Below are 15841 nucleotides of genomic sequence, written 5' to 3'. Positions count from 1 at the left end.
CACACCAGCTGGAAAAAACACGTTCTCCTCTCCTCCACACATCTGCTGGGTGTTTCCCCTGAAGGGCTAATGAGGCCAGCGAAACGCACGGTTTCAGAGAAGCTCGCGTCTCTGCCATTCACCACAATCTGTGAAAACTCTGCTTTTGACTACGGCATAGCTCAGACATGTGCTGAGGAGAGGACTTTCTGTAGTCCAACACGTACTACTGCTGGTCAAAAAGGCATTTTCATTACTTTAACCTAAAAATAATCTGATGTCATTACAAATTTTGCCTTGAATCTTGAAGCTTAGAATACATAGGTTCAGTCTGTATATGGTAAGAGACATCAAGTCAAATCACAGGCACCACAGCACATACGCTTGTGAGGGGAGGTAAATTTGTTCATGCAGAAGCACATTGTTACAGTTACGCTGTGGCTTCTGAGTAGTAATTACGTCCAGTCCAGCCATGTACAACTTTCTGGTTCTGGAATAGAAGGTCTGTGAAACTCTCATGAGCCTCCTAGTTTACAGCTCGAATGCTGAACTTCAAAGTCAATTAGGAACTCAGTTGATTCCAAAAATGGCTACAAACATGTCATAAAATTTCTCAAAGTTACAGTGAAAACCAGATTGCTGTTTATATAACCGGTGTGTGTGTGAGCGAGGGAAACGGTATGTGTGAGGTTGGGTGTTTATGAGCAGCTGTGTGTGTGTGGGCGAGGGGGAAGCCCTGTCGGGGAGTGGAAGTGACCGTGTTTCTCTCTCCCCCAGCCGGCCCTAGCCGCGGCGCCCAGCCAGGAGCTGCTGTCAGCGTGAGTGTCCTCCCGTCTCCTTCCCCGTTCCCACGCGCCGCACACGCAGCGTTTCTGCACACACCGCACACGCAGCGTTTCTGCACGCACCGCACTGTAGCTGTCAGATCCTGAGGGTCGGGCGGACGCGTGTGGCAGACGCAGGGACAGTGTTTGCGTTTTCTCTCGCCCCTCCAGGCTGGCAGAGAAGGACGCGCAGGTGGCAGAGCTGCAGGGTGAGCTGGCCGCGCTGAGGGACTCCCTGGAGCTGCAGAAGAAGAAGAATAACGTAGGTGTCCAAAGCACCACTCTCCTGTCCTTTACTGTCATCTCCTCTCCACTCCTCTCCTTTCCACTCCTCCCTCTTTTCTCATTTCCTCTCATTTCCTACCGGCCCCTTCTCTCCCCTCCCCTCCCCTCTTACTTCCACTCCTTCTCGTCTGCTGTCCTTTCCTCCTATCCCCTCTTCTCCCGTGCCATGCCTTGCCTCTGGGCCCTTAGCAAGGCTAGACTCTCCTCCTTGTCACACAGCCCTGTCAATGCAGGCAGCCAGTGATGGATGTCTTTCTTTTATCACCTCTTTCTTTTCCTGGACAAGACAAGACTTTACACGTGAAACTGACAAAAGTAAAGCAGTGTGAACCTCTACTGGCAAACTTAAAATCCACTTTGTAGTTGGTTAGATGCCATGTTGTCCATATTGCTCTGCTGTGAAGGACACTTGCAGTCCCTGAAAGCAACAGCTTGCGGGATTCATTTCAGAGAAAAACAGAAATGGAGATATGTATTTACACATTTTTTTTGTGCACCCAATAACGTGTGTGTGTGCATTTCTGTGTATGAGTGTGCATTTGTGTATGCGTGTGTTCGTCTCTTTATGCCTGAATATTTGTATATGACTGTTTTTGTATTTGTAATCTCAGGCCTGGATTGGTAGCAGTTTTTCAGGGTGTTCTGTTAGTTGAGGGATAGATATGCCCCTTTCAGTTCAGGTGCTCTGAAATGGAGAAGCAGTTTGATTGTATCAGGACAGACCAGGGCAGTAATAGACTGCAGCCGAGCGGGATACAGTCCTGCCTCTGTGGAGCCATTTGAGCTGAACATAGAGAGTAGGCTTTGACAGCATTATGTGCCTGCAGCTCACTGTTGGACTCTCATGCTGTACTGAAGCGACTGAGATGTTTTCTCGCCCCCCTGGGTGCTGTTGATTTTCAGTGATGTGCTGTCGGCATTGCCAAAGTTGTCATCCCATGTCTCTACTGAATGCAGGTTTAAAAATAGTAATTTGCTATTGTGTGTGAGGTTATAGGCTGGCATTGTAGTTTAGTGCACTTTCAATTCTCTTAAGTCCACACTGAGTTTATTTAAGCCATACTGGAGGAGTATATTTGACAGTAGCTGCATGCATGTGCCAGTAGCTTTTAGCTCTACTGGTTTATATGACAACTCCAGTGCGTAAGTGCAAAGAGCATCCTTAAAGGGTTCAGCAGCGGTGTTAAACCCGAGACATTGAACCTCAGACCTCCTGATGATGGTTTCATTGTCTGAACCTTTCCACTGAATTACTCTTCATCGAGAAGAGTTGAATTAGCGTTCTCATGCTCTTACAGTCAAATATTTGGCCTCATCCCTGCTGTATTTTGTGTGTTTTTGGGTTAGTCACTAGAAAGTTGGCATGTTGGCTGACCTGAAACCGATATCTCTCTGAAACTGACCAGGAGCTTCGGGAGAAAAACTGGAGTGCAATGGAGGCTCTGGCAGCGACCGAGTCGATGCTTCAGGGGAAACTCTGCAAGACTGCCAAGGTTCGGTCACATCCAGTCTGCTTTACGCTAGAGTGAAATCGGACGCATCCAGAAAATTGATCGCGCTGATCAGGCAACCCAAACTATCGCATCTCATCAGGTGCTGCATACTTATTTCCTTCCTGTTATTGATTGTTTTTTTGCTGCCTCAGTTCCAGGAGAACGTATTACCTCTGGTTCATCCCAGTCTTGTTAATTTAATGCCCAGTGCCTCATTATTGGCAGTTGCATTATTGGCAATGTTATTCTAATTAGGAAAATGGTATTGTTTACAAGCTTGAGAAGTAACTAATTGACCTCTTCCTGCCCCCAAGCCTCAATAGCACAGCTATTGAACTCGGCTCTTAAGGATCTGAATGATTTTGGCGATAGGTGTGAAGCGACTTTAAAAGTTGCAAATGTTGCACAATGCCAGATGAAATTGGGGGAGTAGAAGACAGTCGTTGAAATGAGTATGCAGTGACTAATTACTGATTTCACTTAGGATTCATTAGTCCGAGCGCGACATTTAATCTTCATTGTGTCCACCTTCTCTCTCCACCCCTGTCATGCGAATCCCTCCCCCTGCCCCCAATCAGCATGCACCCCCCCCCCCCCCGCATTTGCATTCTGCTCTGTGATTTTATAGTCGTCGATGCAGTGGTCACCTTGAGAATGAATCGATTAAAGACACTGCCTCGATTAATAAAAGTTGATTGTTTTTATAATTCCCCTGCTATTGTTTAGTAATTTGTATGAAAACATTCTTGGTAACGGAAACACTGTGAAAACAGGGGTTTACGTAAAAAATATAATATGAGTAACTTCACCTTTGCCTACTGTGTCAAAGCTCTGCAACTTGACACCGATGACATTGATGCATTTGTTGATGGATAACATTTTTGAATTTTCCTGCCCTAGTTCCTGGTTACGTGTGGGGGTGCTATCCAACACCTTCCACCTGTGATGCGTTTTTTATTATGATCCAGTCACCGTATGTCTGGATTTCATTCAGATGGTAATGGATGCTCTTACCTCCTTCAAGAAGGAGGTAAGATTCAACTCTCTTGATCTTTACCCCTACCGAAGGGTATTAACTTTTCTTAGTCCGACAAAATCCCCTTTCTCATCGGATGTCTCCGAACAACCTGGCTCTTTGCCATCTTCAGAAAGCTGTCTTTCCTCTCCGGTCACCCTTCGCTGCTGAGATTGATCACATCGGTGGTGGAGTGGTACCGTTTGCTCCGCCAGACTAAGTCATATTTTCAGTCCATTTTGGGGGGTCAGGGAGTTTCTGTCAGCTCTCATGACAGATGTGTCCCTGTGTGAAGATTAATCATCCCAAAGCTACCTTCCAGCCAGGTTTTTTTTAAAAAAAAGATTTTTTAATATAAACTAAATGTAACCCTGATTTTTAATGAATGGAATATCTGGTGGCATTTGTTGGCCTGTGCTATTGCAGCAGTGCAGTCTGTCCGTCCCTCCAAAATGCTTGTTGTCCAGTGCTACGTCTAATCGCTTCACAGCCCAACAGTCCGATGGGGCACAGTCAGTATGCGATGTCAGAGTGTAGAGCGTATCCTCAAACTATGACCGATGGTCTTAGTAGGATGAGCTGACCTGGAGCCCAAGGTTGCTGTTCTGGGCAATATAGCCAACTAGAGGGCTAACTTCTTGCAACAGGAAAAAAAACCAAAGAGATCAACCACACAATGTGAAGGCAAATACAAGATGAGAGAGCCATTTTTTGGTCATTAAATGAACAGTTAATGTGTGTTATTTCTCTATGTCAAGGGTTTTTTAAGTGGATGCGCAATAATTATTGGCAGCTAGAGACGCGTATAAATATGTCTGAGCACTGATTCCAACAAATTTGTTGTTTTTGTGAAAAATATGGCACCGGTTCCCAGCAGTATACAAACCAGCAGAGCTTGATAAACCGATAGCACACCCCTGAGGTTCCAGCTAAGTTATGAGTAGACAAAGCAACTTTTTCAGCATTATTAATTAAAGGCTTAAAGGCTGTTTTATATATTTTAATATACATCCATTCCGACCCATCCATACACTTGAGTATACAAATCCTAGGCCCTTTTCAGAATGCGGTTACGAAAGGTGGTGAAACATAAAACAAAACAAAAAACAGGTGTGTGATACAAACAGCAGTGCACTATGAGCAGAGCTGCGTCCAACGCCGCCCTCTTCCCCAGCGGCGAATGCGGCTCCTCCCCCATGTCCAACCACAGGGCGGAGTTTGTGTGCTTGTCACCCGGCAGCTGTTTCACGCCATCTGGTAGACTGAACCGGCTCCTTTTAGCATACGGGCGTTACGGTTCGGTTTGCAGTGCACCTGCCGCGTACGATCCCAAACCCTCCGCTCGCGCACGTTCCGCTGCCGCTGCCCTGTCGACCTCGGCCACTCGCGTGTGTGTGAAGCGCGGCGAGCTAGCATACGAGCCCCGCTCACAGGGAAAGTTGTGTTCCGTTTGATTGAATGGAGTTGGAAACACAAAGGTATTTTGCCAGCAACCCTCATAAATAGGAGGACTAGCCAATCCTTTTTCCTTCGTCCTGTTGTGAACTTTGAGACCAAGGACCACAATGGAAATAAATCTGTGACTTTTTTGCGCTATCCTTGATAATTTTAGGATGCATGACTTGCTGTAACATGTATTTTAATAATTGTCAAATAAACTAAACTAAACTTTCAAACTTTCATTGTGAAGTTCTGAACTTTACAAAATTCAACATGTGGAGACTGAAGATGTGGAGTTTGGAAAATTTCAAATTATTCCCTGAGCAAAAGTAGTGGTGGTTTAGTAAACCGTGAAATAAAAACAAACTACACTATGGGAAATGAAAGGATCCACCTAAAATGTTAACCCTCATCTGTCTTGGTATAGGAGCAATGTGAAGTGATTGTAGCAATTTCCTTGCAGTGTCATTGCAATGCTTTATGCGCAATCCAAGGTCTGTCAATCTTTGGCCCCCAGCTGTTGGTATAGCACGTGTGAACAGTGCAAACCTTCTAGCGACTCTTCACTGATAGAAGAGTGGCACCATTATTCAGATGCACCAATCAAGTGCCTCTCTTCGGGTTGGTATCTTGTGATGTTATGCCCGTTTTCTGCTGCAGTGAGTCTGCAGACTGAAGGGACACCCCCTCACCCCATCCCCCAACGCTTGCGCTCTGAACATTCCCAGGATTCCAGCCGTAATTCCTGTTTCCTCAGCAACACTGAATCAACAGCACAATTGTGTTCAAGTGGTTTTGTATATCTACAGAGTGCTTGACTGCCAAATCATGGTTGGCAAGTAGCGTCTGCCACATCAAAGGCTGCCATTTTCTGCTGGTGGTGATGCTTGCAGCTTTAGGGACAGCAGATTGCATCGGTGCCTCTGACTTGTCCCTTGCCATGGGATGCTGCAGAAGCTCTGTATTTTGCTTTGCGGTGAAAGGGGAAGTTAGAGGCCACTGTGGCATCTTTGCACTGGAGGCGTTTCATTTACATTTCTCAGTATGAACCAATTTGGTTAGATGCCTGTGTATATTTTTGTGCTGAAAAAAGAAATGTGTGAGATTTGCGGTAAAGATTACGTGAGAGTAGTGGGGAAAGCTTCTGCACCTGAACTAATGTTATGTAATGGATTGTTTTTTTGTGTCGTATGGAATTTTTGTGGGGTTTCACCTAAGTTACAGAAGTATCAGCAGACGTATGTGGAAACATTGGGGACCTGGCTGCTTGTTGCTCATGAACTTCTACAATGATTTACTGTGTGATTCAGGGTGGTTTTCATTGTGTTAATGCTTTTGGGTACCTACCAAGATTTCAGGGTTGCCCTACCCTGAGAGGACAATGGGAACAGAAATGAGTGGCAGTTTGATTGGGCTAATTAAAGGATGTGTTCAATTTGGCATCACACTTAAAAGGGTGCTGCGGTGCCAGACCTCGCTCTCAAGTAGAAGTGTGTGTGTATGCGAGTGTGCCCTGAAAGAGAGTTTATGAAGGAATATGTGCGTGTTTGTGTGCGCACTGGAGGGTATAGTATGTATATGTTTGTATGGGTGCACACAGTGGAGGAAAAACGGTATGTGTACCTCCACTAGAGCAGAAACTCTTTGTGTGTGTGTGTGTGTGTGCAGATAGTGGAGGAGGACCTGTGTCTGTATGTCTGTGCCCATGTGGGTGATCCGTAGGCTCGCTGAGGGTTTGACTTGACGCAGCAGTGGGGTTTGTGTGTTTTAATCTCCTCTCTCTCGCCCGCAGGAGAGTCAGGAGGCCCTGGAGTCCACCGAGGCGGAGTGTCGAGAGGTCCTGCACAGACTCCACCCCTCCGTGCCCCTGCCTGCCAGCCAGGTACTGCCACTGACAACACGCACGCACACACATGTGCACAGACTCCTCCCCTCTGTGCCCCTGCCTGCCAGCCAGGTACTGCCACTGACAACACGCACGCACACACATGTGCACAGACTCCTCCCCTCCATGCCCCTGCCTGCCAGCCAGGTACTGCCACTGACAACACGCACGCACACACATGTGCACAGACTCCTCCCCTCCATGCCCCTGCCTGCCAGCCAGGTACTGCCACTGACAACACGCACGCACACACATGTGCACAGACTCCACCCCTCCGTGCCCCTGCCTGCCAGCCAGGTACTGCCACTGACAGCACGCACGCACACACATGTGCACAGACTCCTCCCCTCTGTGCCCCTGCCTGCCAGCCAGGTACTGCCACTGACAACACGCACGCACACACATGTGCACAGACAAACGCGCATATGCACAGACATGCACACACGCACACACGTGCGCACAGACACAGACACACGCACACAGACAGACACAACTGCACACAAACAGACACACACACACGTGCATACACACAGAGACACATTCCTTTATTGCAGAGGCCAGCACACATATGTTCACTTCATGTTCGCTCATTAAGCACATTTGCATGCAAAGCAGAGACAAATTTACGTCTGATCAATCACACAGACGCAGGCAAGTTATGGATTTTTTTGTAATGCCTCGCCATCTTATACATTTGTGCGTATTTGCTGACATGACCTGAAAGATTTTCTTCTTTTCTAGAGAGAATAAATATGCTTGTCTTCTGCATCCCAGTGCTATTTTAACAATGCAAAATTCGAATGTTTCTTTTGGGACCGCTCTTACTGACAAAACCACAGGCCTTTCTGGCCCCCTTTCTGAAACAGATCAGCCCAGTCAGCGGAGTATTTTAAAAGTTTACTCGGCATATTTTATTACATCTTGGTGGATTTACATTTTAATGCAGTAAAGCTCTTACTAAATGTGTGGATGTAGAACAGTGAAGGAGCTGGCGCTTCGTGTAACAGTGGACGGCCGCGCGTCGTAGTCTGTTTGGCTGAAACAAAGCTGTAATAACAGCCTGTGTCATCAGCCTGCTGCACCGAATTTAGCCCAAAATAACGAGTTGCAGCTTGTCTCTTTTTTCCCTGCAGAACTGCAGATTGCCAGTCGTTTAACTGCAACTGTTTAACTGCTATTTCTGCCCTGCAAGACAAGGGAGTTTCAATTCCTATACTTAGCACAAACAGCTACTATTATTCACGGTGTGCCCTGTGCATAGTGTAATGCAGAACCTAAGGCTGTTTGTTATGGACTTATGGCCAAAATATATATACCAATTATACCACTTCTCCAGTTCTCTCCCACCCACAGCTTTTCACACACATGCGCACTCATACTGTACGCACATGCACAAGCACACACGCACATACGCATACACAACGGACACAAACCCTAACGCACGCGTGCACACATACTCACACACATACTCACACACAAACAACGCGCATGCACACACACACATAGTCACACTCATACTCACACTCTCACACACACACACACACACTCTCACACACACGCACACACGACGCACATGCACGCACACGTGCGCTCACACACACACACACTTTGGGTTGCGGTTGCGGCTGGAGGCAGGAGCGCGTGAAACGGGGAGAGACGGATCCGCCGCGGAGGCCGGCGCGAGCGGGAGATCCTTTTAAGCCGTGAAGACATCAAAGCAGAACATCGCTTAGTCACACAGCCCTTCTGCACCCGCCCCGATGCCTGAATTTAGGAGCGCGTCAGACCCCCCCCCTCCACTCCCTCATCCCGTCACCCGTAACGCTCGCCTGCGCTGTTCCCCCAGAACCACCAGGAGTGGCTGAGCGTGTTCGAGAGCGCCGTTCAACAAGCGGCCACGGAAGCGGAGCCAGCCGCCGCCCCCGGCCCCGCCCCCGAGTCTGAGGACGCCAATGTGACCGTAAGAAGCACCTGAATGCCCTTTCCCAGCCCGGATCCCGCCTTTCACTCGGCTAGTCAGTTCTCTGGGCCTGATCCAGTTCACTCACAGGGAAACTAATTCTGTGATGTTTGAATGGGGAGTGGTGTAGTATGCAGGTCAGGAAACTATGTTTGTAATTCAGGGGTTACAGGTTCAGCTCTTAGGTGGGGCACTGCTGTCAGAAATAGTTCTAGTTATTTATATTTTAAGTGTAGAACTATAAATGTCTGTGTATAAGTATGTATTTATTAATGGATGGCAGGTATACATGCAGCTGTTTGCAATTTACTCTGGACAAGGGCATGTGTAAAGCAAATAAATTATGTAATTACTCTATGTATAGCAGCTGAGTTTGGTTTGGAAGTAATTTCAGTTGATGTGGTGGACATTGGAAATGTGCTGGTATAATGAAGTCCTGGCTATGATCATCTGTCTTGTGAAATTGAGACACTTGTGTAATCCACGGCAATTTTTATCTTCCAGGTGTTGACAGAGAAGCTGAAGGAGTCCGAGGAGGCCCAGAAGGTTCTGCAGAAGGACTGCGAGACGTACAAGAAAGTGCTGGCGGAGACGGTGAGGCAGGCCGCCATTAGAGAGAAGACTCGTCGATCGGTGTTCCTCAAGGGCCCCTTCCTGACCCAACTGTAATTCCTCCTCCTTCCACAGGAGGGCATCCTGCAGAGACTCCAGAGCAGTGTGGAGCAGGAAGAGTCCCGCTGGAGGGTTAAGTTGGAGGTGGCGCAGAGCGATCTGAAGGAGGTTGGTTCAGTAATCAAGTAGATGGAAATATGAAAAAAAATATATCTTATTGGATCGATCACATGATCAGTGGAACAACCATGTTGTGTAATCCAGTCAAAAGACTTTTCTGTCCATTGCACATCGTATGACTCGTTCAGCTCAGTGGGACGTTGATGGGGTTCAGGAAGCCACACTTCATTGATGGCAGTTAGCGCTCACGGCTGCCTCCTTGTGTTTGTGTGCTTCAGATGACCCTGAAGATTGCGCTGCTGGAGAGTGAGGTGGAAAGACTAAGCTCGGATGGTGGGGAGCTGGAGAATGTGAGCTTTTACAGTATTGACACAAAGCCCTGTCCATTGCCTGCCTTTTACCAGCCTCCTCTTCATATTTAAGTGCATTCTGCGGGATCTGTGTGTTTGTACACATTATCCAGGATTTCTGGGCGTTATTGTTGTCAGTGGTTTTTAAATTTTAAACTTTCTTTTATAGCTGAAACGGGACAAACAGCACCTGGAGTCTGAATTGGAGAGAGCAGAACAGGAGAGCGCCACGTATGTGACGGAGGTTCGAGAGGTGAGAATTACCACAAAATATAGCACAGTTCCCCTCAGGGATATTCTGGAGGATTCTATGAATGTGGTGTGTGTCTGTGCTCGTACATGCATGCATGCGTGTGTGCATGCGTGTGTACACGTGTGTCTGTGTATGTACCAGCTTGTTTGTGTAAAATGTGTTTTGTCTTTTACATTTTACATGGATGTTTTTCCACCTACTGTCGACAAGAACTTATTTTCTTTGTCACTAAAATGTATGTTTATTTTTAGGATTATGCAGCAGTAATTCTATAACTAGTGGTAGAGTTCAGTTAATTGGGTAGACATGGGTCTGCCAATGTGTTTTTGAAGCGTGCTTTGGAAGACATCCCACCGTTAGCCAACCGTATGAGTCACGGGTCTCCCAGAGAAGCCCGTGTGGGAGAAAGCCAGCGTTGAGCCTTGCTGGGAGTTTTCCCTGTTTATTGAGTCATTGGCATCTTTCCCAGGTTGTCCCAGCTCTCTGCTACGATAATATTGTCACAACATTGCTTTAGAGCTGTTGCATCTCTGCCTCAGCCCAGCAATGTGTGAGCTGGACGCTAGCAGCTAGCCAGGCGAGGCTCAGTTTCACATGGACGTCCCTGGAGCCCTCGCCCAGCGATCAGCTTCCGGACACTATGACTCGTCTCTGCTGTGTAGGATGTTTCACCCGGCTGGTCGGCTGGACGGCCTAATCTAAACCGGTTTCAAACTTCATTTCAGCTGAAAGATCTGTTGACTGAATTGCAGAGCAAACTTGATGGCTCATATACTGAAGCAGTAAGGCAGAATGAGGAGCTGAATTTGGTAAGCCCTGCCCTGAGTAGAGCAGATACTCTCCTCACTACCCCCCCCTCCCCCACACCCAATAACCCCCCCCCCCCCTCAGAAGGTGGAGGTGGGGGGGGGCACCATGGTTTAGGTCTTCTGGTCCAGGGTCAACTGTCCATAACCCCAGAGTCTGGCACAAGTGCACAATAATTTCTAAAAACTGCTTTGCTCTCATCACTGAAAGAGCTTCTCCATCAGAAATGTATTCATGGATGTGCTGATGCAGTTTGTGGTTATGTATGGAGGACCGCCTTTGGTCCTCCAGTGAGACCCTCTAACAATAATAAGACTCAAGTAGCCTTGGCTACTTCTAACCCACCTGTAGAGCGCAATGCAAACACAAAGGCGCTCCAGGTTTCGCCGTCTCTGGCGCCGGACTGGCAGTCCTCCACGTGCTCTGCTCCTGCGTAACCCAGTCCTCTTCAGCTCCATCTCTCTCTCTGCTTTCACAGCTTCCGCTGGGACACTCGCTTTGCAGTTTCGAGTCTTTTTCCTGAGCCACCAGACAGCCTCGCTTTGACTTTTCTAATGCTAGTCCTCTCAATGCCTTAATGACAGGCGCTGCAGTTACATTTATACATGTCTACTGTAGCGGTTTGCCCTGTACATTTATCAGGTGCTTTAGGCTAACAGAAATGTGTGTGCTAGCAGGTCAGGTTAAACACCCATCTATCGTATTTAAATTCTGTGTAAATGGAGGCAATCGGTACAAATGTTATCGTAGTATATATATATCAGTGGCTCACTGGGTAAGGCTGAGCGCACCTAGCCTGGAAGCGATGCGCAGTAGCGACTCCCAGGATGCACAGCCCTGCTTCGATTGGCGGCAGTTGGGGGCGGGGCTCGCCGAGCGGCGGGGTCACCTGTGGGTCCTGTGTTCCAGCTGAAGACCCAGCTGTCCCAGACCCTGTCCAAGCTGGAGGCCGAGGAGACGGAGAGGCAGAAGGTGGCCGGCGACCTGTACAAGGTGAGGCGGGCGTCGCCGTTCCCCGAGGTACGGTTGGCGGTACGCGTTGGGGAGGGGGAGGGGGGTGAGCTCGGCCCCTGAGCCTATTTCGTGCCTCCTCTTCCAGGCGCAGCAGTCCCTGGACCTGATCCAGGAGGAGATCCTGAAGGAGGCCGGTCAGGCGGACCTGATTGAGAACAGCACCATGGCAACGCAGAGAGTGAGCGGGGCATGCTGCGCGTGTGTGTGTGTGTGTGTGTTTGTGTGTGGTGTGTTTATGTGCATGTGCGTGTTGTGTGCACATGTGCGTGTTGTGTGTGCATGTGCGTGTGTGCATGTGCGTGTTGTGTGCGCATGTGCGTGTTGTGTGTGCATGTGCGTGTGTGCGTGTACGTGGTCAGTTGGTGGAAGTGAGTCGCCTGGCAGTGTAGGATAGTGGGTAAGGAACTGGGCTTGTAACCGAAAGGTCACAGGTTCGATTCCTGGGTAGGACACTGCTGTTGTACCCTTGAGCAAGGTACTTAACCTGGATTGCTTCAGTATATATCCAGCTGTATGAATGGATGCAATGTAAATGCTGTGTAAAAAGTTGTGTAAATCGCTCTGAATATGAGCGTCAGCTATAAATGCCTGTAATGTAATGTAATGTAATGTAACCTGGCTCCCCATTGAGTCCTAGCCTAATGGGGCAGAGTAAGGCCTGGTCTAAAACAACAAGCAGATAGGGTGAGTAATGTGGATGAGAGGAAAAGAATAGGGTAATACTTACGGAAGAACAAGAAAGACTAGAGCCGACACTCAGTCTGGATATATGATACAAGGATGTCCTCTCCTTGATTTTCATTGCCTTGCGGTATATATAGAAATATAATCACTAAAGTGCTCTTGCTCAGTAAGAAGTAATACAAATATGCCATAACTGGCCAGCAGTGTCTATAAATCCATTCAGCACTTGTCTCATTGGGTGGCTGTGACCCCGGTCTGCTCTAACGGGCTGTGCCCCCCCCCCCCCCCCCCGCACCCCCAGGAGGAGATGGACAGGAAGGAGAAGATGACTGCAGGGCTCAACCAGACAGTGAGGGAACTGCAGCAGCTGCTCCAGGCCGTCAACAGGCAACTCACCAAGGGACAGGAAGGGGTGAGTCAGGCCCAGACAGGCCCAGTCAGGCTTAGTCAGGCCCAGTCAGACCTAGCAGTAAGGACCTGCCCCAGTCACAGGCCCACAGGCCCCCTGCGGGCTGTGATGGAGGCTGGACACCTGCAGGCTGTACTGGACGCTGAACTCACCTGGAGGCTGTACTGGAGGCTGTACTCACCTGTAGGCTGTACTGGAGGCTGTACTCACCTGTAGACTGTACTGGTGGCTGTACTCACCTGCAGACTGTACAGGGGGCTGTATCGCCTGTGAACTGGCAGCTCATTCACAGCCTGGGGTACGGCAGGTGGGTTTATGTCTCTTCAGCTGAGACCATTTGGCAGGGCTTAAAATAGACTTAATTGGGAATTGATCAGCTGTGCTGGCAGGTAAAGCCCCTCAGACTCTCTGCTCTCAGAATGAATGAATTCAGCATATTTTTTACAGTTCAAAAAGTACCAAATGGAAGCCACCTGCTAAACAAATGGGCTCAAACTGATTTTGATTGCTAAAGCCAAAGAGGTGGTTACGGTTGTCTTAAGTAACCATCCACAAGAAACCTGTACCCAGATTTGGCAGCTGGGTGGGTGTTGATTTACTAACTGATTCACGATCCAGGAAAATGCCAGTTTTTTAAGTCCTTTGTAGGTGTCTGGTCCTTAAGTGATCTTACTAAGAGCTGATTGGAGGTCTGCATTTGATTTGCAGTAAGTGGAAGTGAGCATTGGGATCTCTGTCCCTCCCAAAGTGAGCGTCCTGTAATTTCTGTTTGTCTGCTTTCAGGAAGGGGACAAGGACTCGCCAGAGATCTAAAGCGCAGTGGACCTCCTCAGCCCCTGCCTCCAGCCTTACTGCAGCGCCTCCCCTCCTCTACCCCGCCCCTCACCCCCCCCCTTCCCCACTCCCTCCCCGCTCCGCCACGCCCTGTCCACGCCTAGTCATAAACACTGAACCCAACCGGCTCTCTCCTGTCCGTTCGTCCGCAACCCGCCTGGTCCCCCAGGTCCTCCCCCCCCACCCCCACCCCGCGAACGCCGCGAACGCAGGCCTCTGTCCGCTGCCGCTCAGTTTGCGGCGGCAGGGCGAGGCCGCAGGCGACCACCGCTTCGGACACGACTCGCTCCTCCCAAAACGAAGCTCCTCCTGCTCCTCCTCCTCCTCCTCCTCCTCGTCCGCCACAAAACACAGCCACATTCCTGACCCGACGCCCAGACCGAGGGCGAGAGCGACCCTCCAGACCCCTCCCACTACTCCGCCCGCGCCCCGCCCCGAGCCCAAACTCCGACCACAGCACCACGCCACGCGCGTCTTTCTTTCTTTCTTTGTTAGATTCGGGAAGGAGGTAGACGAAGAGGCCCCTTTCTTTAAAAAAAAACAAAACAAAAAAACAAAAGATATTTGTGAGTTTTTAGTCGTCTTCTTTTTCTTTTTTCTTTTTTTTTTTTTAAAGGAAATTACGCCAGAAACAAGTAACAATTTAAAATACCTACTGACCCGCACTACATCTTGAATCCAGGAGCCCTGCTCTTAACGTCACTCACACTTACGCGCACGCATTCACTCCGCACTGGGCTCGCAGTGTAACACGTGGTTTAGTTCGGGGGTCCTGGCCTGGGAGTTTGGGGGTTAAGCGGTAGGTGCCGTGGAGGTTTTTTTGGAGCCGGTCTGTCGGGGGAGCCGCGGGCGCTGAGGGACGGCCGCGACCCCACAGCGCCGGAGAAGCAGGCCAGGGACACAGTAGCGGTTTTATCCTACTTAACTACCAGGAAGAGAGGCCTCTGTAGTCAACACTCCCTATATTGTTGCTAATTTCATTAATACTGATTTTTTTTGTAAAAGGTGACAGTTATAAAGATTAAAAGGGATGCTTGATAAATATTTATTGTGTCTGCTGATTTATAATATAATCTCTGATGCTCAAGTGTGATTGTTTCATTGAGAAATGATTTTTTGTGTCATTTGTTGTTTGGTGGTGTTGGGAAGCTGTGTACTTCCCTCACTGCTTTACCCATAGCCAACACTAGGGGGTGCTCACAACCCAGAATTCAGCTTCCCCGGGCAAGGCAACAGAGATTTCCTTGCTTGCCCTGAGGAGACTGTTCCCTTGACTCGAGTCAGCCGCTCACCACCCGCAGCTCGTCTGCCCAACGGGCGCGAAGTGGGAGTGGAGACGACCAGGCAGCACAGCCTCATGGGAAACTTCCAGAAGATTCCGCAGGGAAGCCATGGGAACCTCTCCCTCGCGTACTGTGGGAACTAATTTCTGTCATGTGCCGACCGCTTCATCGCGTGTGAGGAATCTCAAGGGGGCCACGGGGAGGTTTAGAGTTGCGTAGGTTAAAAAAAAAAAAAAACATTCTTTGTTCCTAGTCAATCGCTTGGCCCACTTTCTCTTTTAGCCTTCTGATCTTAATAAGTCACCTCTGCTGCTGTAAACAGTCTAACGTTGGGGTCTACCGTGCAGAGCATCGCCAGCACATCCAGATGATCCAGGCTTGGCACAGTGGCATTTACCTCGGTATTACCAATTGGCAAATTGGTAATTTATGTAAATGTAGTTTTTATCTTTCCACAGCAGCATGTGTCTGCGTGAAGGGGGGGAGGCCTGTGGATGTACTAATGGTATTTACTGCCAGGTGCCTGGGCAGTTTTCATAGTTTAATGGCGGACTATTTTCAGACTCTTGCCTCTAATGCTTTTTAATGGCTGAG

The 15841-nt window shown here is 48.8% G+C and overlaps 1 protein-coding gene across 3 annotated transcripts in view; it reads left to right on the top strand.

Moving 5' to 3' along the window:
* ktn1 (kinectin 1) overlaps positions 1 to 15008 on the top strand; it is a 47238-nt gene extending 32230 nt beyond the window's left edge. Inside the window, exons 24-37 of one of the 3 annotated variants that reach the window (XM_035413896.1) lie at positions 757 to 797; positions 975 to 1065; positions 2495 to 2581; positions 6829 to 6918; positions 8768 to 8881; positions 9386 to 9475; positions 9569 to 9661; positions 9892 to 9963; positions 10133 to 10216; positions 10942 to 11025; positions 11933 to 12016; positions 12123 to 12215; positions 13023 to 13133; positions 13914 to 15008. In XM_035413896.1, the coding sequence (XP_035269787.1) occupies positions 757 to 797; positions 975 to 1065; positions 2495 to 2581; positions 6829 to 6918; positions 8768 to 8881; positions 9386 to 9475; positions 9569 to 9661; positions 9892 to 9963; positions 10133 to 10216; positions 10942 to 11025; positions 11933 to 12016; positions 12123 to 12215; positions 13023 to 13133; positions 13914 to 13943 (1164 nt within the window). In that variant the 3' untranslated portion in view covers positions 13944 to 15008. The remainder of the gene's footprint in view (positions 1 to 756; positions 798 to 974; positions 1066 to 2494; positions 2582 to 6828; positions 6919 to 8767; positions 8882 to 9385; positions 9476 to 9568; positions 9662 to 9891; positions 9964 to 10132; positions 10217 to 10941; positions 11026 to 11932; positions 12017 to 12122; positions 12216 to 13022; positions 13134 to 13913) is intronic. The other 2 variants (XM_035413906.1, XM_035413915.1) reach the window with 2 other exon arrangements.
* Positions 15009 to 15841: the final 833 nt, after the last annotated feature.

This window comes from Anguilla anguilla, chromosome 1 (genome assembly GCF_013347855.1).
Source record: "Anguilla anguilla isolate fAngAng1 chromosome 1, fAngAng1.pri, whole genome shotgun sequence".
Classification (NCBI taxonomy): domain Eukaryota; kingdom Metazoa; phylum Chordata; class Actinopteri; order Anguilliformes; family Anguillidae; genus Anguilla; species Anguilla anguilla.
This window is presented reverse-complemented; position numbering and strand designations above follow the sequence as displayed.